This window comes from Phalacrocorax carbo, chromosome 1 (assembly GCF_963921805.1).
Source record: "Phalacrocorax carbo chromosome 1, bPhaCar2.1, whole genome shotgun sequence".
In the NCBI taxonomy this organism is placed as follows: Eukaryota; Metazoa; Chordata; class Aves; order Suliformes; family Phalacrocoracidae; genus Phalacrocorax; species Phalacrocorax carbo.
In genome coordinates, this window is record NC_087513.1 from 188,889,469 (window position 1) to 188,912,333 (window position 22,865).

The 22,865-nt window shown below is 44.1% G+C and overlaps 1 protein-coding gene across 8 annotated transcripts; it reads left to right on the plus strand.

The window, feature by feature from the left end:
- Nucleotides 1-1,381: 1,381 nt before the first annotated feature.
- On the plus strand, nt 1,382-21,377 carry LOC104041045 (phosphatidylinositol 3,4,5-trisphosphate 3-phosphatase TPTE2). Of its 8 annotated transcripts, none has more exons than XM_064440925.1 (19): nt 1,382-1,542; nt 2,369-2,437; nt 4,427-4,504; nt 6,772-6,819; nt 7,519-7,680; nt 8,075-8,194; nt 10,951-11,050; nt 11,878-11,941; nt 12,463-12,527; nt 13,080-13,140; nt 14,048-14,129; nt 14,208-14,296; nt 15,608-15,669; nt 16,600-16,680; nt 17,736-17,841; nt 18,493-18,590; nt 18,975-19,070; nt 19,552-19,622; nt 21,110-21,377. In XM_064440925.1, the coding sequence occupies exons 2-19, from the start codon at nt 2,388-2,390 to the stop codon at nt 21,210-21,212; spliced, it is 1,536 nt and encodes a 511-aa protein (XP_064296995.1). In that variant the 5' UTR covers nt 1,382-1,542; nt 2,369-2,387; the 3' UTR covers nt 21,213-21,377. The 8 variants fall into 8 exon arrangements, with proteins under 8 accessions (XP_064296995.1, XP_064296992.1, XP_064296996.1 ...); XM_064440922.1 differs by having other exon boundaries at nt 1,519-1,542; nt 2,364-2,437; XM_064440926.1 differs by lacking the exon at nt 1,382-1,542 and adding an exon at nt 1,585-1,708 and having other exon boundaries at nt 2,372-2,437.
- The last annotated feature ends 1,488 nt before the right edge of the window (nt 21,378-22,865 follow it).

The following is a 22,865-nucleotide window of genomic DNA, read 5'->3' on the forward strand; positions in this document are numbered from 1 at the left end:
AGGTTACTAGGGAACTTCCGTGGAATGGATTCCTCACATATCAGCTGCACTCCACCCTGAAAGCTTCTCCAATGCTGTACCCTTTCTAAAAACATAAGTTTAATTTCTAAATCACCTCCAGCGATTATTCCACAGTTTGCTACCCAGAAACGCTCCCTGTTCTCAGCATTCGTCTTAAAGATTTTGTTTTGGGCAAGACATATACGGAAAGGCTCCTGCCATGGGTTAACCGCAGCTACCCCGACCAAGCTCCAGCAGCCCTAGGAGCAGCCCTCAAAAGCTCGCTTTGAGCTCCCTCTGCTGCCGACCGTGCTGAAGAAATCCCTTCCAGCGCAGCCCTGGCCTCAGCAGCGGCACCGTCCTACCACATGGCGCTCCTGCTCGGGCAGCACTTGTCATTTGGCTGTCGGTAAGAGGTGAGGTAGAATAGAATCATAAAATAACAGAATGGTTTGGGTTGAAAGGGATCTTTAGAGGTCATCTAGTCCAACCCCCTGCAGTGAGCAGGGACATCTGCAGCTAGATCAGGCTGCTCAGAGCCCCGTCCAGCCTGACCTTGAATGTTTCCAGGGATGGGGCATCTACCACCTCTCTGGGCAACCTGTGCCAGCACCTCACCACCCTCACTGTAAAAATTTTTTTCCTTGTATCTGGCCTAAATCTACCCTCCTTTCGTTTAAAACCATTACCCCTCGTCCTGTCACAGCAGGCCTTGCTAAAGAGATTGCCCCCATCCTTCCTATAGTCCCCCTTTAAGTACTGAAAGGCTGCAATAAGGTCTTTCTAGAGCCTTCTCTTCCCCAGGCTGAACAACCCCAGCTCTCTCAGCCTGTCCTCATAGGAGAGGTGCTCCAGCCCTCTGTTCATTTTTGTGGCCCTCCTCTGGACCTCCTCTGGAGGTAGGCGTGAAACCTCTGCAGAACACTGGGTGACACGCCATATTCTGCCCTGCAGGCTCTGATTCTGCAAAAAACACAAGTGCTCAACATTTTGTGAAAAACCGAAGTGCTGTGTTACACGTCCCCGTCCTGGATGGAGGCCGTGGCTGACACGGGCTGCGGGGGCCTACCTGCGCCAGCCCTGTCCCGACTGCAGCCCCCAAAAGCCACCATCCCGCGGGGGATGCATTAGGAGGTGTGAAGGCGCAGCAGCGAAGTCTACAACACGCGGACGGCCGAGGCTCGGGATCAGGCGGCTGGGGCAGGCTGGACGGCAGCCTCCTCGCTCCGGCGGGCCTGTGCGGGCCCGGGGCGGCGGGAGCCGCGGGGTGGGGGGGGACGGGCAGGCCTTGGCCCAGCTGCCGGCCCGGCGGGCCCGGAGAGGCGCCGGTGGCCGCGGCGGGCCCGTGGCCCACCCGGTGCGGGCTGGGACGTGATGGGCGGTGTGGGGAGCGGCGGCGGGGCCGTCGCCATGGCAGCGAGGGGGGTCCGGCCCGGCCCAGGTGCAGCCGTGCGGCGCCGCCGGACCATTTAAGCGCAGCCCGGCGCTGGGGGGGAGTGCTGAGGCGTCTTCCAGGTCCGCGGCTCGGCTTCGCCTCGGCGGGTGAGTGGGGCTTGGCAGCCCGGCCGTGGCGAGGGCCGGCGGGAGGGTCGGGAGAACGGCACTCAGGAACTTTAACGCAACTTTCCGCTGAGTCCGCGGAGCGGTGGGGGCGGGTGTCCGGGCTCGACTTTGAGTCCGGTGGCCGGAGATGGGCGGCCGCTCTGAGGTGAGGGCGGTGAGGGGAGAGAGCGCTCTCCCGCGGGCTGCCGGCCTTGTCAGGCTCCGTGCGGCGGCGGCCGGGCCGGTGCTCGGCCCGCGGGGCCTCCGGCAGGAAGGGCGGGCTGCCGGCGGCTCGCCGACGTGGGCCTCTCTCCCGAGGAGCGGGGCGGCTGCTGGCGTGGCCGCACCCGCCGCCGTGGGATCCGGTTCCGCCCCCAGGAAGGGGCGTGAGGCTGTGCCCGAGGCAGGTGTGAGGGAGTGGAGGCGCAGGGGCACGAAGTGCGGCTCCCGCCGGAGGAGCCGGTGTGCGCCGGAGCCCTCGGACCCGCTCGCCGGGGCTTCCCGCCTGCCTTCGCCGGAGCGGCGGGGCTGCGCCCTCCCGGGGGCGCCGGGCTGGGGCTCCAGTGTGCTTCACGGCTTGAAGCAGGGGGAAACTCCTCATCGTGAGGTAAAGATGTCGTTTTAAGCTTACTGTCACTGTGGTGTATCAGGTATAGTAAAAAAAAAAACTTCACCACACTGCTGAGTGCGCTGCCTTTCCCTAGCTTATAGATACTGTGCTTTGTCAAATGTCTGCTGGTAACGTGTGAGGCTGCTGTAGGATGCTGGTATCTGCTGTTTCTTGTACTGATATCTCTTTAACTAGATGCGCTTCTCTTAAGACCAGCAGAGCAACAACAGGCAAAATGACAACCGTGAGGTACGAACAAGGGGCAGAGCTGACAGAAGCATCCAGGTGAGTGAAATGAACTGCAACAGCTTATGAGTTTGGGGTTTGAGTATGTGGTCACCTGTCTAGGTTTTCTTAGTACTTTAAATATAATAAAGAGAATAATGATGGAGTGCTTGAAGTTCATATAGCATATAGTCTTTGTATTCCCCTCTCTTAAAATGCTGTTGTCTGTGAGGAGCGATACCTTTTAGAGAAATATACTGTTGTGATTAACTTCTTACCAGTAGTTATGAACTAACTAAGAAATACAGTGCACCCAGCCCTGGTATAAGCTCGTGGCAGTAAAGCCTGTTTTCTTCTAGCCTCCAGAAACACTATCAAGCTCTCTTATAGGGCAAGTTGCTCTTGTTCTGCATTCCTTAAAAGCCTCAAGTCTGAAGTTCAGAGCCTGTGGGGAGGAAATAAGTTCTTCTAGTATATCTTCATTTTCTTCTCTTCCCCCCTAGTAGTCAAAGACTAGATGTAGCTTGTAGCAGAGAGCTTGGCCCAGCTTGGACAACAAGTAGATGCAGAGTGTTCAGCAAAACAAACTCCCGCTGAGGAAAGCGTTATCTAGAACGGAATTTTTGTGTGAGAGCACAGTCAGACTTGGCTTCTGTTTTCTTTTTGCGTTAAAGATTAGCTTCCTAACCCAAAACACTACTGTTGTTCATTCTTATTTTGGCTTATTTTAATCACAGTACAGGATAAGAAGGTGATATTTGGTGCACTTCATGTGTCCACAAGTATAAGCAAAACTGCTGTAGCAGCAGCAACCTGCTTTAATGAGTGAAGCATTTCAGCTGTACATTAAGTGGAAACTCCCAAGTGAATATCCCCTAAGAACAGCCTGGAAGCAAAGCAGAATGGCCATATATCACTAGAGCTTTGCTTTGGCTCTAGGAACAAAGTGAGGATACTGGTGTCTGGAGATGCTGGAGCTGGAAATCTAGCTTTAAATAACAAAATTGTTGAGGGGGTGGGGAATCATTCCTCTTTTCAGCCTCATACTGAGTGCAGGTGGTGAACCATCAGTACTGGTTGTTGAGTCTGTAAGTCATAAAACTTTTTGCTTTTAAGGGGATTAATCCACACTGCAGAAGCAGTGCCAGTGCTTGGGTCTGTTGTGGAAGGTGAAGAATACTTGGACCTTCTGAGTTGTTACACTAATGCTTCAAACATGCTAGATTGCTTCAGAACAGTATGGAAACAACAATATTGAATATGTGAATTTATTTGCTCCTGCCCAAGAAGCAATGGTGCCAGAGGCAAAGCCACAGCAAATGCTGTGGCTGTGCTATTGCGCAGCATGGTATTTCTGTGGAGAAGGCTGAATTAGAAACTCCTGGATTTGGATGTTACACTTTATTTTCTCTGAAGTCATCATGTGGCCTTCAAAGCTTCTCAGGTGGTTGAACAAAAACTTTATCTAAAGAGACCCTTTTAAGGAAGTTATGGCAAGCAGCCACTACCCCAAAAAAATGCTGTTCTAGCACTAGCTCAGCTGCTGCTGCTCTGGTCTTCCAGTTTCCGGTCTGGTATCCTGCTCTGCACAAACACATCTCTGTGCTGTGGCTTTTCCTGGTGAAAACATTCATTCTGTGAACAAGTAGTTCACTGTAATAGCATTTATGTCTCTTGGACTCTGAAGCAATTCTGCATATGTGTGTTTCCAGCACTTCCAGAGTCTGGACTGGACTGTTAAGTCCTCAGCAGACTCTTGGATGTCCTACTTCAAAGCTCTTTATCGTGTTGCTGGAAATATCTGTTCCCTTCCTTCCAAAAGAAACTTTTGAAAATTGGATTGTTAATGGGAACTTGGTCAGTACAAGCCAAGGGGTTCTGCTGTGCCACTGTGTGGGAAGCCTTTCTTCCCCTGGTACTAGGCCTGTGATATGGCCCAGGCTGCTGCTTGCTTCTCAGCTGACAGTTAACAGCCTTTTCTCTGGAGTGATGAAGGGTAGCAATGTTGACATCTGTATCAGTATGTAATGTGTGTTATTCTTTTGCTAGCTCTCCAACAGCAGAAGAGCCCACAGTAAAGATTGATGATGGTTGTGATGAGGATAACGAACCAGACAGCTGTTCTAAGTAAGTTAGTAACATACTAAATGTGTTCCTTACCCCCAAAAGTGGAAACTTTTGAGCCAAAATGAGAAGGTGGATGGCTTGCCGAAGTAGAGATAAGCTCAGTATATCACTTGATACTGGCATTTGTTCTAGTACATAATACAGGCAGGTAAGTTCAGGAAGCTTCTTTATGCCTCTACAGATGAAAGCCCAACCCAAGAACGAGATACAAGCCCACCATATTATGGAGAATGCATAATCCAAACAGTTTGATTAAATTTCCCCAAAGAAATGAGTTCAGGAGAGCACAGCAGAACAAATGCTGGAGAGAAAAAAAGGTGAATGAGTATCTGAAGCAAATGATAAGCATCATGCCCTTGACAAGACTAAACTGTCTGAACTTGGTAGTGATTAACTCTGTTCTTGAAGTAGTTATTTTCTAACACACTATAGCTCTTGTCACCAGATTATTAACTCTTACAGCATACTTTATCCACTTGTCACTGACTTAGTCGACTGACTTCTCTGTTAGCGTAGCCCAAGAACAGTAAGGTAAAGCCTGTTATCCCAGTTCTTCTGTGTGACAATATGTCTTTCTAGAATTCAGATGTTGGCATTTACAAGTCCTTTTCACAAAGGCTTTAACTTAAGTATGTGAGCAAATGTGCCAGTCTCTTCAACTGATTTAAGATGTTGGCAGGCCAAATTGGTATGTATATAGTCTTTAGTGCACCTAATAAAGGTACTTATCCTTAGACTGTGGAAGCTGAAGTCTTGGTGTACCTAGTACGTTCGCGTAGTAGGATTGACTGGGCAAAGACATAGACCAACAATCTGTTAGTGTAATTATTGCAGTGCTTCCTTAGATATTAGACATTCTAAATGCAAGGAGAACCCCCTATATGCCAGGATGCCTTCAACGCAAGACTTTTATTACATCCTTGACTTCCATGGGAAAAGTGGGCACTACAACCTTATCTCCTCCTTGCTCAAGGATGCAGACGTTTGCTGGGTAGACCTTGTTTCTGAGCTTAAAGTTTGAACTTAATAGTGAGAAATATGAGATAATTTAGTAAGTCCAGCAAGATGCTTCCTCATCACTTCAAAGATAGCCAGCCTGTCTTAAACAGAGTTACTGAGGTGTTAAGGATATGCACCAGGTGGAATGCAATGCTCGGGTTACCCTAGAGGAAACAAGTAGCTCAGACAAGATCACCAGGGTGCAGTATGCATTACTGAGCTGACAAAGACTTCCTGTAACAGTGATATCTTTAATGGTGGTGGAGAGGGGAAGTGTAGGAACCATATGTAACAGGAAAGATAGGGTAGATATATGAACAATACAAAAGGAATCTACCAGTACATTTTGTCAGTATGTCAGAACTCATGGTAAGTCCTACTGTTAGTGATATACTTGGAGAAGGTGTTTTCTTTTAAATGTCTAAGAAAAGGCTCTGTGCTTACAGTAGTCAAGTAATTCCAAGATTACTTAACAGACTGGCAATATGCTTTTCAAACTGTCAGAGCTTGGGGTTTGCAGATAATTGCTTCTACCTTAGTTCTTGGTGTACCCTAAAGAGACTTTCAGCTAGTAAGATAGCTACACAAAGGCCTTGGCTTAAAGCTTACCAAAGAGGCAACAAATCTTCTGTAACTGAAAACAGGAGCTGGAACCCTGCTAGGGCTGGAGGTAACTCTCACAATTGGAAGAACTTAGCTTCAGTAACTCTAAAAGGCACTCGAGTCTTCAATCTGAAAACCAAACCAATATTTCCTTTTTAAAGGCGGAAGAGGGATTTATCTTCCTTTACTCCAAGAGCACAGAAGCAGTAGTGGAGCTATTAACAAGTGCAGCTTTTTCCAGGCCTGGAAAAAAGTCCTCTGATATAAGCTATTATCTTGAAAAAGATACCTTAGAGGTGTTTATCTTTTAATTATCCTCTTGGTCAGTAGCTATTATCTAACCCACTTCTTACAGATTATAACTGAGTATTAAGCCAGACTTCTAGTGTCACTGGAATTGTGGCACTGAATAGTGTTATGCATAAGTACATACCACACTACTTCAGGGTCTGTAACTGATGAATAGTGCTTCTAACAAGTGGTCGAAGTATTGCTTTCAAGTACTGTCTTAACCTATATTCTTCATGAATGCAACTGAATAGACTCCTCTTAAAGAAATCACTACTATACAGAATTCTAAAACTGAAAGAATATAACAGTGCTTTTGTGGCTAGTATCGATAGCAAAATGTCACTTGCCTTGACGCCAATTCTCTTCTCTTGCAGTGCAATTAGGAGAAAAATTTCCCCGTTTGTGATGTCCTTTGGATTCAGGTAAAAGATCATGCTTGTAATGATGTGGGCAAAGTAGAAATAGCCCTTATTTCTGGTGTGAGAACTCTGAGAATTCCTTGAACAACATTGACTCCAGCCTGGAAAGTACTGCATCCCCTATCACCCCTTGAAAGGGTGACTGGAGAAAAGTACTTTGGTTGGGAAAGAAGTCATAAACGGATATGACTACATTCTCCAAGGAGAGCTGAAAGTTAGAACTGTAAATGCCGTTGACTTGGATAAAAGCTCTTTAACGACTTACTGCAGGCTGTGGCAGCCTTTGAACAACCAGTTGGTCAGTTGTATGCAGTTTAGGTGCTGAAACAAGGTAAGCCATTAAAGACAGTTATTTTTAAGAGACTACATTAAGTCATGAATGGGAGGGAAGATGGGTAAGCTGAAAGACAGCATTGACTCTTGTATGCCTTAAAGCATTTGGGTTTGCGCTGCTTCTAGGTAGCTATGGAATTATTGGCTAATAATTACAGCTGAGTCTGAGGTAAATGTACAGTTCCACATGGATGATGTACTCTGCAGAACACTTCAGATCCTTCAGCTGCTTATGCAAGCAGGCCTCAATATATAAGAGAACACACTCTTGCTGGAACAGTTTAAAACAAAAATCAGGGCTTGTGCTCTTCAATTGATAAATGTCAGCAATTCGTTCTTACCCCTCAAGTTGTATTTTTCTTTTTGCAGGGTATTTGGAGTTGTACTTATCATTGTGGACATTATAGTCGTGATTGTGGATCTGGCTATCAGTGAGAAGAAGAAGGGTGTTAGAGAGATTCTTGAAGGTGTTTCCCTGGCAATAGCACTCTTCTTCCTCATTGATGTTCTCCTGAGGGTGTTTGTTGAAGGGTAAGACATGGGCAAAAGTTAAGTCAATGTGGCAAGCCCTCAGGCTAGCAAGGAAGCAATACCTCAAGCTTGGACTATGAACATGGATGCCCTGTAGGCTAATTTTCTGGTCATCTTTTCTTGGTTGTATATTGGCTGTTACCTTTCTATAGAGTAATCTGTAAAGTGCTTTTTGGTATAAGTGAGCACTTGGAAACTGCATTGGCTTTGTGACTTGTGTGTAAACCAGGTGTAAGATTATTTTCTTAGTGATTCTTCAGCGCTTAGTATTAAGAGCTACTTCAGGACGGCTTGTCTCTAGCCATAGTTCTGTATAGGTGGTTTTCTTCTTGAAGATGTGTTTCAGTCTTTGCTGTCTGTGTGGGTGTCTATCTAAAACTCTCCTTTGTTTCAGCTTCAGGAACTATTTCCGGTCCAAACTGAATATTTTGGATGCATTCATAGTGGTGGGCACTCTGTCAATTAACCTGACGTACTCCTTCTCAGACCTTGCTGCAGCAGATCAGATACCAAGGTAAGAATGGTACAGCAGCTGTTAAATGTGAGCTCTCTTTTCTTGATAGTATTCTGAGAATTTTCTTGGGCACCTTTAAGCTAGATGTGTGCATACTAGATCATAAATATGGCTGTGATAGTATTTCATGGTACAGATGAATGAAGGATAGAGACACCTAACTTTGGTCTACAGTTACACTGTCCTTGTTTCAAAGGTAGAGATGATCTAAACATATCAGTGAATAGTAAGGCCATCAAACGCTCTGACTCAAGCATTTCTGGGAGAAGCTGTGCAGCAGCCCTGATGGGGAGGAGAGTCTGAAGAAGGTCAGAAAGAAGAGCTGGATTATAATAGCAAATTGAACAGACAACTGAGGGAGGATCTCCATCTAATGGCTCCTGAGATAAAATAGTTGCCCCACTGTCTTGTCTCCTCCACCTTGCTGTCCCAAAAGTCCCATTGTAACAATGTTGGATTTTTCAGCCATGCCCTGGGGAGGGGAAACATGCTGTTCATGTGCATAAGTTAATTCAAGTCTGTTTCCATCCTACTCCTGTAGCTTGATCAGATGATAATGTGTGAGAGGAATCCATTCTTGATGGGGACAGAACTACAACTCAAAGATTAGCTTATTTTCACTAGGTTTGAATTAGTGAAACTTGCTTGCATCACCCAGGCAAAGTAGTTGAGTGCTCTTTAAAAAAAAACCAACAACCAAAAAACCCCCACTCCCATCCCCATTCAACTGGCTACTGAGCACAAGGGGGGGAAACACTATTCCAGAAGAAACCAGCTCAAAGTCTAGTTATTGAAGAATCCCAAGCTGGACAAACGTCTGGAAGTACTAGTTGTTTCTTCAAATGCCAGCTAAAATCAAATGGTTTCAAAAAGTAGAACTGCCAAAGGAATAGCTTTTATAGCCTCAGAATCATAAAAGGCTGTTTCCTTGTAGGTCTTTCAGAACATGAATCTGAGCTTAAAGGTTATTTCCCCTCTCTGGCCACATTTTTTCTAAAGCAGCTTTCATCTTATGGCAGCATCCAGTTAAAGGTAGGAGAAATAGCACTGTAACAGGGTAATCTGCACTGCTGTCTTGATGTCTTTAGGTTAGCAGTAGGCCTGATCTTGCACTGACCCATCCTATTGTAGATCAGTGTGTGCAAGTTCCAAGTTGATGGGGATTTAGCATAGGCTTTTGAGTCACGTAAAAAGGAGTTCTCACTGATCTCAGAAGATACTCAGCTGGGGCCTACCATCTCACTCATGCAACTCTTGAGGCCCTCTGTAAGGCTTGTTAAGGGCTCTTCAGTCCTGCTCTGACCAAAATATTACTACTTGGCAGTAGATGATACCTCAGACTTGGCCAAATCCCAAATCTTGATGAGATGGGCTTTCTACCAGTAGTACCCACGCAATCTAACTAATTCCCAGTAGCCTACCTGAGGTTTGTCACTTTTCTTTCATTATAAACCTTCCTCCAGAAGCAAGCAGCAGTCTTAAAGCACCTGATAAATCTCAGAATAATTAGAATCTGAGCAGCTTTTATGTGGATGAAAGTGTATATATAACAGTGAAGCTTTAGTGGTAGTCCATAGAAGTAATGTGTCCTGATGGAGGGATATGGTCGCTAGTTCTAATCTGGTCTAGGTGGGTGTCTGTTGGGATGAGTTACCTGTTTCCTTGAAGTCTGACGTATAAAAAGACACTGAGTGAGCTGGGTATTGGTGCTGAACTGGCTAACTTCCTAAAGGGTGGAATGCAAACCACGTTTATCTTGAAGAGCTGCTTCTCACAGTTGTGGTTCAGGCTGGGGAGAGTGGCTGTGGAGCCCTCATTCCAGTGTTGCATCATCTCCTTGGCTGCTAGCTCCAAGGCACTTCTTTTTGAAAACAGGAGGGTGATCCTGGACTAGGAAGGAGCTTGGTGGGGGGAACCTAAAGCTTTTCTCCAGGTGTCCAGGACAACCTTGTCTTGCTGATTTTAAGCTCTACATCAGTGGAGAGCAGACTGTCTTCAACCGGAGGTGGTAGGATAATGTTTCCATAATATTTGTCCCCCTTACTGTAGGTATTCACCAGGATTCTTACCTAAGTGTATCAGGACCTGAAATATGTGCATGTGCTCCTTAAAAGTATAGGCTCACATACCTCCTTAAGGAATGAATGTTAGTTTGCCCTAGTCCCTAAGGGTATGTGAAAGCAGGTGCCCCTGTTCAGTCGTTTCTGTAGAACCACTCACATAAGTATTGTGCCTGCTTCAAAGTTCAACAGCAGTTCAAAGTTCCTAAAACCAAATCTGCTCAAGTTGCAGAATGATTAAACACAGGGCTTATACTGATCTGTTCTCAGGTTTCTCAATCAAGGCATGATGTATGTGGCCTGTCTAGCTTCTCTCTTCAGTTATTTTTCAGGGGGCTGCTTATATTTAAGCGTATACCTGAGAACAAGCTTCAGGGATCAAGAATTTGGGGATAACAGAGGTAGTGTTAAGGGATTTTGCTTGCTGGGAAGAGGTGCCTCTGAAAGTCGTGTCAGAAAGTAGGGGTTTTCCTAGTTCTGTTAACTGTTCAGAACACATACTCCACCAAAAAAACTCAATAAAACAATGGTATTCTTCAAGCATATTATTCTTTCTTCAAAATCAACCTGAAATCCTAGGTCAGTATATGAAACAAAACTTTAAACTGTCTCTGAAACAGCTTTTAAATAGCCTTAAGCTTTGTATCTAAGTTTAATTTTGTTCATTTCCTTTCATGGAAAACGACTCTCATCTAGAATGGTTACTGTCCTCCGAGTTCTGAGAATTGTCATCTTAATAAGGATATTTCGCCTGGCTTCACAAAAGAAGCAGCTTGAAGTGGTGACCAGGAGAATGGTAAGTGGCCTCTTACTATGTCTAGGCTACGACTACTGTTTTCAACTCTCTCTTTCTGCAGGCGGCCATCACTGGTGAGTAGCAGGACTGCCCATGGCCTATTGGTCTGCAACTGATCATACTGGCTAAGCAGCATGTCTGTTCGGTATCCCTGACAGGGTACCAGAGCTGTGCCTCCAATATAGCTAATAATTGTTAACTTTGCATGAGTAAGCAGCAGCTTGACCTGGAAGGCCAGCATATTAAAGTGATTGCAACACCACCATGTACCTCAATTGATAATTCCTAGTTTGTGTGGTAAATAGTGTTTTCCACTGTATGGGGGAGGATAAGAATTTTAATGCTTCTGCTACATATTCCAGGTGAAAACAAAATAACCTAGCTGTTGAAGGCTTATCTATTGTAAATGCCTCCTCTTATTTTCACCAGAGGCACTAAAGTGATACTTGAAGCTTTGAGTATGTCCTCTTGCTCAGCAATAAGCAGTCTTGGTTATGCTGCCCTTAACGCTTTTCTTACTTCCCTCAGCACCCAAACACTCAAATAGCAATGACAGATTCATCCTGCAGCCCACAGAGAATCTGCAGTATTCTTTCCTAGAGAATAAACTTTGATAAGTCAGGGTAAAAGTTCTGCATGGAGCTTCTACCTAAAAATGTCCACGAACATTCTTGGCTAATGCTGTGATTGAACTTTGCCATAGCAAAATGAGGCTTGCTACTCGTGACTTAACTTCAGAGTCTAGATGGCTGACTCTTCCTTGTAACAGGCAATACTCGCTGATGTTTGGAGGGCTAACTCTACTCCTATTTGGTTTTTTTTGGCAGGTCTCTGAAAACAAAAGGCGTTATATGAAAGATGGCTTTGACCTGGATCTCACTTATGTTACTGGTTTGTAGAAGCAAATGACACTTTGCAGCATGTTATGTCCTGCTAACATTAGTTACTCAGTTAATAAGTGCTTGACATGAAATACAGGCAATGTTTTAGTCTGATGAAACTCAAGTATGAAGTCAAACCAGGCCTGTTCCTTTTCTGTGGGGTTTTGAAATATTGATTCCTGTCTCTGGCACTTTTCTCAAGGATTAGCCTTTGGGAGAGGTTTTATATTCTGTATGTCATGATAGAAATTCTCCTGAGGCCTAGGGAACCAGAGCTGAGAAATTATTGACTAACTCCAAGTATTTTTGCCTGTGATTCTATGGAAACTGACACTTAATGGTAGCTGATGCTTCACAAAGCATTCTTCTCCTGCTCTAGCTATACTAAATGTAGAAGAAAACATCTCAGAAATGGGTAGATGCCTTTTTATAATTAGAGTAGAAATAAACTGTTTATGTTGTTCTCAGTCATGCAGCTCCTACATGTAGGGAGGGTTCCCCCATTACTTCTGATTGCTGTCTCTTCCACAGATCGCATTATTGCAATGTCATTTCCATCTTCTGGGAAGCAGTCCTTCTATAGGAACCCTATAGAGGTAAAAATCTTTCTTCTACCAAATTTCTAGACACTCCTACTAATTTGCATGTGGACTGGATTGTCAAGTTGATCCCAGTCCTGCTGATTGGAATGACTAAACGGTGGTTTCTGCAGCACTGCTTGTGTTGTAGTCTCTTAGCAAAGTCTAATGGGATGTATCTTGCAGCGTGCACACACTGGTGCTCTGATGCTCCTGTTCCTTGGGAATGCTTCAGAGAACTAAGTCGGTTCTGTCCCAGGCTAGTAAGAATGATGAAAATTGTATATTCATCTAAACAAAGATTTTTTGAAAGGTCTGCATGAATGCCCTTTAGAGCTATGCTGCCTGATATTGTGGAAGCAAAGATGTGTAGGACAGGAAAGATAGCTGGAATAAAAAAAGTACTACTGCAACTAAGAACATGAGCTATTGGGCTGGAAAGGCCTGCTGTCCAAGGGCTGTCTATGAATGCAGTTGTTGACACCACCTGGGAGGTGCAGGATGAAGTGGCAGTGGAAAATAAGGACTAGAGTACTAACTACTCCGAACTTTATCTTGCTGTTGCTTTAGGAAGTTGCAAGATTTTTGGACACCAAACATGCAGACCACTATAAAGTGTACAACCTCTGCAGTAAGTATGTTTAGCTGCTGACCATATTGAAATTCTGCTAAACAGAAAAAACATCTCTTCAAGGTATGATGCTGGCAATACTAGATCTCAAAGAATTTCAAGTCTGTCAAAAGTACACTCTGTGTGTGCCTACTTTCTGTCCTGAATGTGGCTATTGACTTTGAGAATCTAATATATTGTGCTGAAGCTTGCAAAGAAGATACTGGATGCCTTGAAGTTTAGAATTCCTTCCTCATGTTGAACAATTGCTTCAGTTTTCCAAAACTCTTACTAAAGACATGGAAAACTAAACCTGGGCTAAAACTTGGGTTGATGTTGGAAGACTTTTTTTAATGAAGACTTAGAAGAATTAAGTGAATAAATAGTTAAAAGCTCCTCTGTTTAGTTGTGGCTAAAACAATGAAAAATACTTCAGGAACAACTATCCTGTTTCTGCTCATAGTAGAGCATCAGAGCTGAAAGCTGACAAGCTATGATGATAGAAGCATCAATACTGAAGCCCTGAAAAAGTAAAACTGTTCTCTAGCCAGCAGGGGGGTATCTAAGGGATCACAGATAAGGACTATGGTGTTAGCAACTCCTTACTACTTTTTAGGTTGTCATTTTTGTGGCTGACCTGACAGTAAATTAGAATATTAACTTTCACATCCCTAAGTAGCCCCTATGGAAAGGAATGGCCATCTGGGCCTGTAGATGAATTTTCACTTACGTGAGAGGTGTGAAACTAGAAGCTAAGCAAGGATGGTTTTAGCCAAATTACCTCACAGTTTTTCTACTTTATGTCTATTTTTTACTACTGTACTTTAAACACTAGTATATGCTTAGACTAGCAGTTGTGTGTGTCACAATCCACTTTCTTTACAAGCTTATTCCCTCTCCTGGCATAACTCCAGATCTTTCCTTGTAGGTGAAAAAGGCTATGACCCCAAGTACTTCCACTACAGGGTGGAAAGGATCTTCATTGATGACCACAATGTCCCAGCGCTGCAGTGAGTTTTGTCAAATATGTACATCATGACAGTTCTATGTGGGCATTTGCTTTGATAATTAATTTTCCTCTTATCTAGGGACATGCTGAAATTCACTGCCAGTGTCCGGGAATGGATGAGTCAAGATGAAAAGAACATCATAGCAATTCATTGTAAAGGAGGCAAAGGTAGGACTTCTCATGTGTAATCTGTGCATGCTACAAATTACATGTTATTCTTATCATGGCTTCTTTGATGTAAGTATGGTCTTAAGACATAGCATGAGATAGGTTTAGAGTATAACTTGACAAATTCTGCAGGCACTGTGATGACTAGCAACAGTATAGTGCTGTGTGTTTGGTATTACACAACCCCATTTCTAGGTAGCCCAAGTTGGTTCTTAATCTGAGTTGGCATCTGATGTCTTGAAATTGTCTTCAGTAATTTCCTGCTGTTCTGTCTGCTGGGGCAGCAGTCTCCCAGGAGAGGCTGGGGATAGGGAGCTACTGAAACTGCTTCTATCAAAAGCAAGAAGCTGCTGCTTTGGCTCCCTGGCAGCCAGTAACCCACACTGAATATTCTGCACTTAATATCTCTCAAGCTTTTTAATTTCTTGGGGGTGTGTGTGTGTGTGAAATGTTGTAGGTACTGCTGGATCTTAAATCAAGATATGCAAGATATTATGTGATAGAGTACAAGGTAGTCTTATGGGAACAGGCTAGTCAGAGCTACTGCACATAAACTAACCTGTGGGTGCTATCTGCAACCTGTAACAGTGCAGGAGCTGTTGAAGTGCATAGGTAGCTGTGCAAATAAGCCAAACTTCCCTGCAAACATCTGCCACATCTTTAGCTGCCTGCTGTCTGTACTGCAAATATTTGGCTTAGACCAGGTGGTTACTCAACATAAAGAAGGCTCTTCCCCCCCTTCCCCCCCCCACTTGGAACCATAGCTTAATTAAAAGGTTTTGCAAAACTGAATATTGAAACTACCTGCAGGCCAAATTCAGCTTGAAGAGCAAGCGTAGGGAGGGGTGACTTGACCTCTGAGACTTAAATTCAAAGCTTGAGACTACATTAGAGTCTTTGTGCTAGCAGTTGTCATGCCTCCTTAGTAGGGTTGGGGTGGGGGGAAGTTGGAGCAGAGAAGCAACGCTGAGACTTAGAGCACTGGCAAGTAAGTGCCAGTCTGTAACCTAATTCAGTAGTGCGTACTTGGCTCTGTCTGCTGCTAAATGGAGTTGCAGATGCTGGCCAGCTTCCTAAGTATCTCTAGGAATACTGCAAAGGAATGTGGGGAGTGCTTTCAAGGAGCAAGTCAACAAACTGCTGTATCTTGTCTTCAACTCATTCTGCCCAGAAATAGAGGCACTTGACTACTCTAGTGCCACTTATCTCCTATTATCTCTTGTATTTCAAAAATTATAACTTCATCTTCACAAAAATAATCCCAAATACCTTTGAACTCCTGTAGTTCAACCTGTCTTACTTCTAATACAGGCAGGACTGGAACTATGGTCTGTACCTGGCTCATAGACAGCGACCAGTTTGAGAGTGCAAAGGTAAAAAATGGTGTTTATTTTTTTGATTCTTCTAACATTCAAAATGTCCCTTTAGAACCTACTTAATTGGTGAAATGCACTAATACTCTGCAAAAAGTCTATACTGGAAAAAGGATACTGTGAGCAATCTGTTTTACGAAAGTTCTTGCAAATCTTGCTACTATGTAGATTCTCTTCCTGATCAAGGATAGTCTTTATCAGAAGAACTGGGAAAGTAGAATTTAACAGGATACCAACTTTGAAGCACTTTTATTTTTTTGGAGGCATAATAGACCTAAGATCTTGAGCAACAACTTCCTTAAACTGTAGATGGCTTCTGGGCATGATCTACTAAAGATAATGTCATGGTTTATATGCAGTTCTCCCCCCAGCCTCCCTCCAAGTAGTGTGAGGCATCAAGAACTGTCTTGTCTTGACTGCCAGCATTACAGCAAGAAGCCCTTCTGGGGAAAGATCAGCGAGTCCCAGCCAGACAGATGCATGTGCTGCTTTAGTATATCAATCTGGAGACCTAGGTTACAGAAGGCCCAGGTCACTCAAGGTAGTCTGGCCAGAGTTTGTATCCGTTTAATCACTTGGTTTTTCTGACTTTACTTTTTGAACATCTGAACTGATGTTCAGCTTGATCTGCCACAGACTACTTGAGAAATAGAGATGGTTCTAAAGCAACTTCTTGAAGCATATTGCTCTCCTCATACAATGAGCTTTATTAGCCCTCTTTCATGGATGAGACTTAATGTATCTGAATTCCTAATTAGTACTTCTAGTTAAAAGCCTCCTTTAGAGGGTAACAAAACAACTATTGCATCTTTTCATTTGCATTCACTTATTGGAATTGACTAGTGTAATTCTAGTTTCCTGTCTACTTCTCAAGCAGGGGAATGGTGGTGGGATGAGTATCTTAATCCTTGAAATTATCTTCCTACATAGGAAAGTTTGGACTACTTTGGGGAGAGAAGAACTGACAGAAGCACAAGCACCAAGTTTCAAGGAGTTGAAACTCCATCCCAGGTAAGCTTGAGCAGGGCTAGTAACAGTAGCCAGACCAACACTAACCTTCAGTGCTCACACTATCTCTCCTCCCTTGCCTTGTTTCTGAGATGTAGGTTCCTATTAATGCTTAACTCCTGAACTTTCTGTATCCTTTCTTTAAGGGTTAGAAGACTGTCAACTGGTAGAGTTGCACTGCGTCTTCCCCCCCTCCCCTTTGTCCAAGCACATTCCTTATGCCTTTCTCCGTATAATATAATGAAATCTGAATTATGGTATCTAAGATAACAGAGTTGTTATTAGGAGAGCTTTCAGTCCAGCAGGGTGAGCAGTTCTAGCAGGGTGAGCTAGAGCAGGTTGCCTAGGGCCCTGTCCAGTCAGGTCTAGAATATCTCCACAGATGGAGATTCCACAACCTCTCTGGGCAACCTGTTGCAGTGTTTGCCCACCTTCACAGGAGCATGACCCTATAGGACAACTGAGCTGATTATTAAGGATGCACTGAAGCCTGCAGCTTGGCCTGGGGAGGGCTATGGCACTGATGTGTCTGGGTAGAGGAATGCATCCCCTAGAGACTGCATTAGCAAGTAAATGCAAAACAAGTTATTGCCTCAGGCCACAGTTTGAGTCTTTGCTCATTTTGATTCACTGTGTACGGTGAGATTCAGAGGTGTGAGATGAAGCTGGTGACAAAGGTGCTTTAGTTGCTGATATGAAATAGAATGGAAGTACAGCTGTCCTTCAGAACGTGCTTCTGTGAAGTGAGTGTCTCTGTGTATTTAAACACTTTGCTCCTTAAAGTTATATTATAAAAGCTCCTCACCTTGATGAACTCAAAAGTACAGAATTCCTCTTGGAACATGAAGTTTAAATACTGATTAAAAATGTAGGTGCTGAATTTGTCTTGAGGATTGTTTGAACTGGGATGGGGAAAGAGAACAAATGGCTACTTTCTTAGCTTTGGATTTAGATTGTCTATGCCAAGTTCTTAGTTCTATTTAATCCTGCTTCTCCCTAGAATTAGTTTGTGTGGGGTACAGGAACTGCATAACACGTCTGGTTTTTTTGCATTACAGAGTAGGTATGTTGGGTATTATGAGATCCTGAAAAACAAGTATAACTTGAAACTCCCACCAGAGAGACAACTCAAAATAAAAAACCTCAAAATCCACTCTATACATGGTAAGAACTCTTGAATTTGGGCATTCCTCTATCTGGTAATGGTGGCCTAGTATAGGCAGCCAATCTGTCTGTCTTGCTAAGCCCATGATAGGAATGTAGATTTACTAGGATTTGAGAATTCAAATGGAACAGTTGCAATACAATGAAGAGCATTTTGGAGTGCAATTGCCCCGTGTTCTGTGACTTTCTGGGTGCCTGGTCAAATGGTGGCTCACATACTACCTGCTCTGTTTTGGGAGGGGAATCACGTTTCAAGGAGGTTAACTCTACATGTGGAGCTGGATCAGCTAGTGTTTCTCAGATTGATATACATGCCTGTTCCTGTACATATGTACTGGTAATTTCGATAAAAGGCTGGAAGTTCAGCATGGCTTGTTCAAGGGGACTTCAAACTCCTGTTCCTGTTCAGTCAGTGGAACTAGGCTCTACATTAGCCTCTTCCTTCTCCACTAATAGGGTTCACTGCTACTTCAAAATAGAGCTTTCAACCACTGAATATTGACCTGACTTTAGAATTTGAGTTCTCTGAAGTCTATAGCAAGGCGTTCTGGAGAAGAAGCACTTTTGAATAGGATTGCACTTGTTTTTCATGACCATATGTGTTTCTAGCTAATGTATGTACTATGATGTAATGCAACCCTTTCTTCCTAGGAGTTGGGAAAGGTGATGGAACTGATATGAAGGTGCAGATAATAGTGAGGAAGCAAGTGGTACTAGAATGTGTATGTGCCAGACAAGGAAACTGCAAGGTGAGAGTACTATGAAATCATGTTGATTTTTAATCATAGAAGCTGAAAGCTAGCTTATAGGTCAAAAGTGTCTTTCTGTAAAAGTTGAATATTAGACATAGAACTATCTAAATAAATAGTTGCTGTAAATTCTGAGAGAATGAAAAAAGCTGAGCTCTGCTAAATCACAGGAAAAGTAGTGGTAAGATAGTGAAAGATTGCCCTAGAAATCAATCGAATGCAATAGCACACTCTGACATGAGTAGCTTAAATTGTTGGCAATTATTCTAGCACTGCTATTGTATTTGTATACCATGAATGCATAGCTAGGTGATGTTATGAATTGGTCCCTCGTCTCTCTGCAGTAACTTTTCATAAAAGTAATACTTTATTCTGTTTATGCAGCTCTTTTTCGATTCTGAAAGTGACTCTGTAGTCATTGGCTTGGAAGACAGCCCTGTTATAAGCGGTGATGTGAAAGTCAGATTTGAATCACATTCTGTAAGTATAACAGCACAGAGACCCTCACTTGAATATGGGGAGTTGCTGCAGTGCAAACAGCAGCTGGGGGCTGGCTGTGCTGGGTGGGGCAGAATCTGCTTTCCTCCCCAGTGACTCCTGCTGTGTGGGGTAGCCCTGCCGTAGCAGCATTTGTTCCACCTCTGTGCAGCAAGTGATGCAGCAAATGTTGCTACAGCAGCCTGTGCAGGCAGGGGAGGCATCTGGCTGGTCATGCAGTACAATGAAGACATCTTAGTTGAGTACCTGCTGCTTCTAATAGGGGTCTCTTACTCAAACTTATTTCAGGACTAGGTCACTTTGTTGTATTAACTTCAGTGAAAATACTGATCTGGGTGTGATCTGGGCCCTTCAGGTGTGCAGAGTCTGGCACTGTAGCTTTGTAAACTAAACTACTGAGGACAAGGGGATACTCTTGCTCTGCAAAAAAATGAGTCCTTAAACAAGGTCTGTCTTTGTTTAGGATCTCCCAAAAGGCTATGATGCCTGCCCATTCTTCTTTTGGTTCAACACTTCCTTCATTGAAAATAACAGGTAAGTGATCATAGCGGCTGCCTTCAGATCCTAACCTCTGGTGTCTGAACAGAGCTGAAAGTTCCTAAATATGGTGCTGAAAGCTGAGATAGGTGGCTGATCTTAGCTTCTGTGTGGGTGCTGGTCTCTGACTCTCCATTAACTTGTGAGCAGGCAGTTGACACATGCTTGCTTGCACTGTGCCAAGTGTTTTAAATTTATGCGAGCTTTTTATCTTAACCAACTTAACCCATTGGACTCATTCCTCAGCACTCAGCACAATTTTTAATGAACTTGAACTCAAAAAGGTAATGCTAACTATTCAAACCTAAGGCAACTCTGCCATCCTTTAGCATGGCCGACAGAGGCTGAAACTCATTCAGCAGCTTTGTAGACAAACTTGAAGACCAGAGTTAGAGGTACTGATGCTTGGCATCCTGAAGAAAGGCTCTTTAACTTATTGCTTCTCATGCTTCTGTTAAAGTTAGAAATTACTGTCGTTTGTTGTTGAGACTAGAAGTCCTGGTAGAGCTCCAGTCAGCAACAGCTGGGCTTGACTCCCTCACTAGGGTAGCGATGCAGGAATGCAGAGACAGGAGCTCCTTCTCTTCTGTCTACCAAGCTTGACAGATTTAGATAGAGGAACAGCGAACTTGACATATGAGATAATTACTGTTCTCTCCATGACTGGGATAATAAATTGTTTCCTTACTTAATTGATCTCTGTAGAGCATGTGGAGAGGTAGCCATGAGTGTGTTCATAACTAAGCTTAATACACTGAGCCAGCAATACAGCTTGCAGTCTAGGTGCAGACAAACCAGTGCCAGGAGAAATGTATGCCTGCTGTCTGATAGCCCTGCAACAGTGCCACTCAAAAGTTTCACCCAAGTGCTTTGTTTCCTCCAGGGCTAGGGAGGATGCACCACCAGACCTTCTCTTAAACACAATTTAGGGGAGACTATCTCCCTTTCTGCCCAGAGGAGTCTGGTAGACCTCAGGTGGACTAAGTCTAATCAGAAGTGAAACAGCTGCTAAGGCACTGCTCCTACATCTGTGCCTCCAATTCAGCCACAGCTGATAGCAAGTGCTATTAAGTGATAATTAGATGTTAATTTGACAGGCATTAAAAGTGGAGAACACGTCTGAGCTCGACTGAGTAAGGAATCAAATCCTTGCCATTAGGAAGGTCAGTTATTAAATCCTGCCACTTGCATCCCATCAGGAGGCCTTGAGTTGAAAGTAACACTAGTTTTACTGTAACACTCTTGCATTGTGGGGATGTGGCTGGGTGCGGGAACCAAACCTGAAAACCACAAACCTATCAGGTTGACTGTATGTTTCTCAGACTACTTCAGATCCAAAGCCCTGTGCAGGCATGACTGATGTCTGAATTCAGGATCTGGGGCTGTATTGGATATTCCAGGGCTGAGCTTGAAGTTCTCTTGGCTGGCTGAAAGGAAAAGCATGTCTTAAGTTGTAAGATACGCTACTGAATTTTGTCTTTCAGACTCTACCTTCCCAGGAATGAGCTGGATAACCCTCACAAGTCTAAAACGTGGAAAGTCTATAGTGAAACATTTGCTGTGGAGGTGAACTTTATTGAACCATAAGGGAAAGCTGAAAGAAGGGAAACATGTGAAATTCATCTCTTCCTGGAGAATGTCTTGCTGCTTCACTTTAGACTGAAGCAGTCTCATTTTGATGCACTTAATGTATTTCTGTGTACATACAGCTTCTCAAATAAACTTACATGGAGTTCTGTTGTGCAGAGCAAATCTGAAGAGTTACTTAGTGTCAGCTGACTGTCATGTTAATGAGCTGTTGGAGCTTAGAAGTCTCTACATACAGGTAATCTGTAGTTCATTAATCTAAGACAATTGTCTCTTTTTAAGCAAGAGCTTTAACCTGAGGGGAAAAATCTGACACCTTTCAGAACCAGGGTTTTCCACAGGTCAGCAGAATATAGGAATCTGGAGGAGGAATAGTAATCCGGCACAGGCAAACTGATAATTCTTGAGTTAGACATGTTGGTATTGAGCTACTGCTCATCAGAAATCCATGATGTAGGCTTTTGAGCAACACCTGGCTGACTGGGGGGTTGGGGGCTGCACAGGTGCTTCTCTGCCACTACCTCGCCCCAAAGGGCTGAGATGGCACATCAGCTCAGGAGTGCGCCAGCTGCCTGGGATCAGTTAGCCAGGCTTGGGTTTGATCTGTGTGCAGCACTTCTTCCTCTGAGCTGATACTGCAAATGCTCACTGACCCCTCAAGCTAGACTAAAACCTGTAATGTGCAGAAAATGCTTATTCTGCTTCCAGCTGTTATCAGCAGCGCAGCACTTCTGTGGAGACTGTTCAGGCCTTCCTTGATGCGAAACGTGTTAAGGTTAGCTTCTTGTTCTATTGCTTCTTTAGGATTTTTGTTAGGAACCAGAAGGGGACTGACATAGCTTTCCATAGCTAATAACTAGCTAAGGGAATAGGCAAAGAGACCTCATACCTTCCAGGTGCTTCCTGGAGGGTGGTGGTGTACTGCGAAGTACATGTGTGTGGACTCAGATTTAGCTACTGCTGTGTAATTACTTGGTATTTATGAGCTGGGCTGTTGGAAACTCCCAGAGTTGGAAGCTGCTCCTGTCAGTGCTGTACTTCAAGTGTAAAAGCTGAAACCTGTCTTCAGTGACAAAAAGTGTTCCACCAATTGTTTGCAGTTCTAGGTGCGGGACAGGGTAAGCCTGGGTCACTCTGATATTGTGAGTGGAAGAGCTGGATGTCACATAGTCCAAAATCCTGTGCAAAACAGACCCAGGTAGAGCAGGCTGATGCAACCTAGTTCAGATCTATAGATTTGCAAGGATAGGGATTTCACACAAGCATTAATCTTAACTTATTTTCCTTCCTGGTTGGAATTTCCCATGTTCCAAGTTGTGGCTGAGACCCTGTATGTGTCTCAGAAGATCCTGGTTCTGTCCCCTCCCATGTGCGAAGTAACTGAAGTAAGATCTCTCCTCCTTTCTGTTATGGGTGAACAAACCCAGCTCTTTCCACCATCCATCCTGGTTGCCCTCTGCTTGACTTGCTGCAGTATGCCACTGCCTCTCTTGTACTGGGGAACGTGAAGTTGGATGTGGTATTCCCGAGCTGTGCTGACAGGTCAGAACTGTCTGATTTGCTGGTTTGCAGCCTCGCCTTTGCTGCAAGGGTGTGCTGGCTCAGTCAGCTGCTGCAACGCTGTTCCCCAGGCAGTCGTGTTGCTTCAGAGGC

Excerpts from the sequence above, each read along its gene's own strand:
- LOC104041045 (XM_064440919.1), top strand. Across the intron at positions 12,528-13,079 it reads TCTATAGGAACCCTATAGAG|GAAGTTGCAAGATTTTTGGA; the intron begins GTAAAAATCTTT and ends CTGTTGCTTTAG. Across the intron at positions 18,591-18,974 it reads CCAGACAAGGAAACTGCAAG|CTCTTTTTCGATTCTGAAAG; the intron begins GTGAGAGTACTA and ends CTGTTTATGCAG.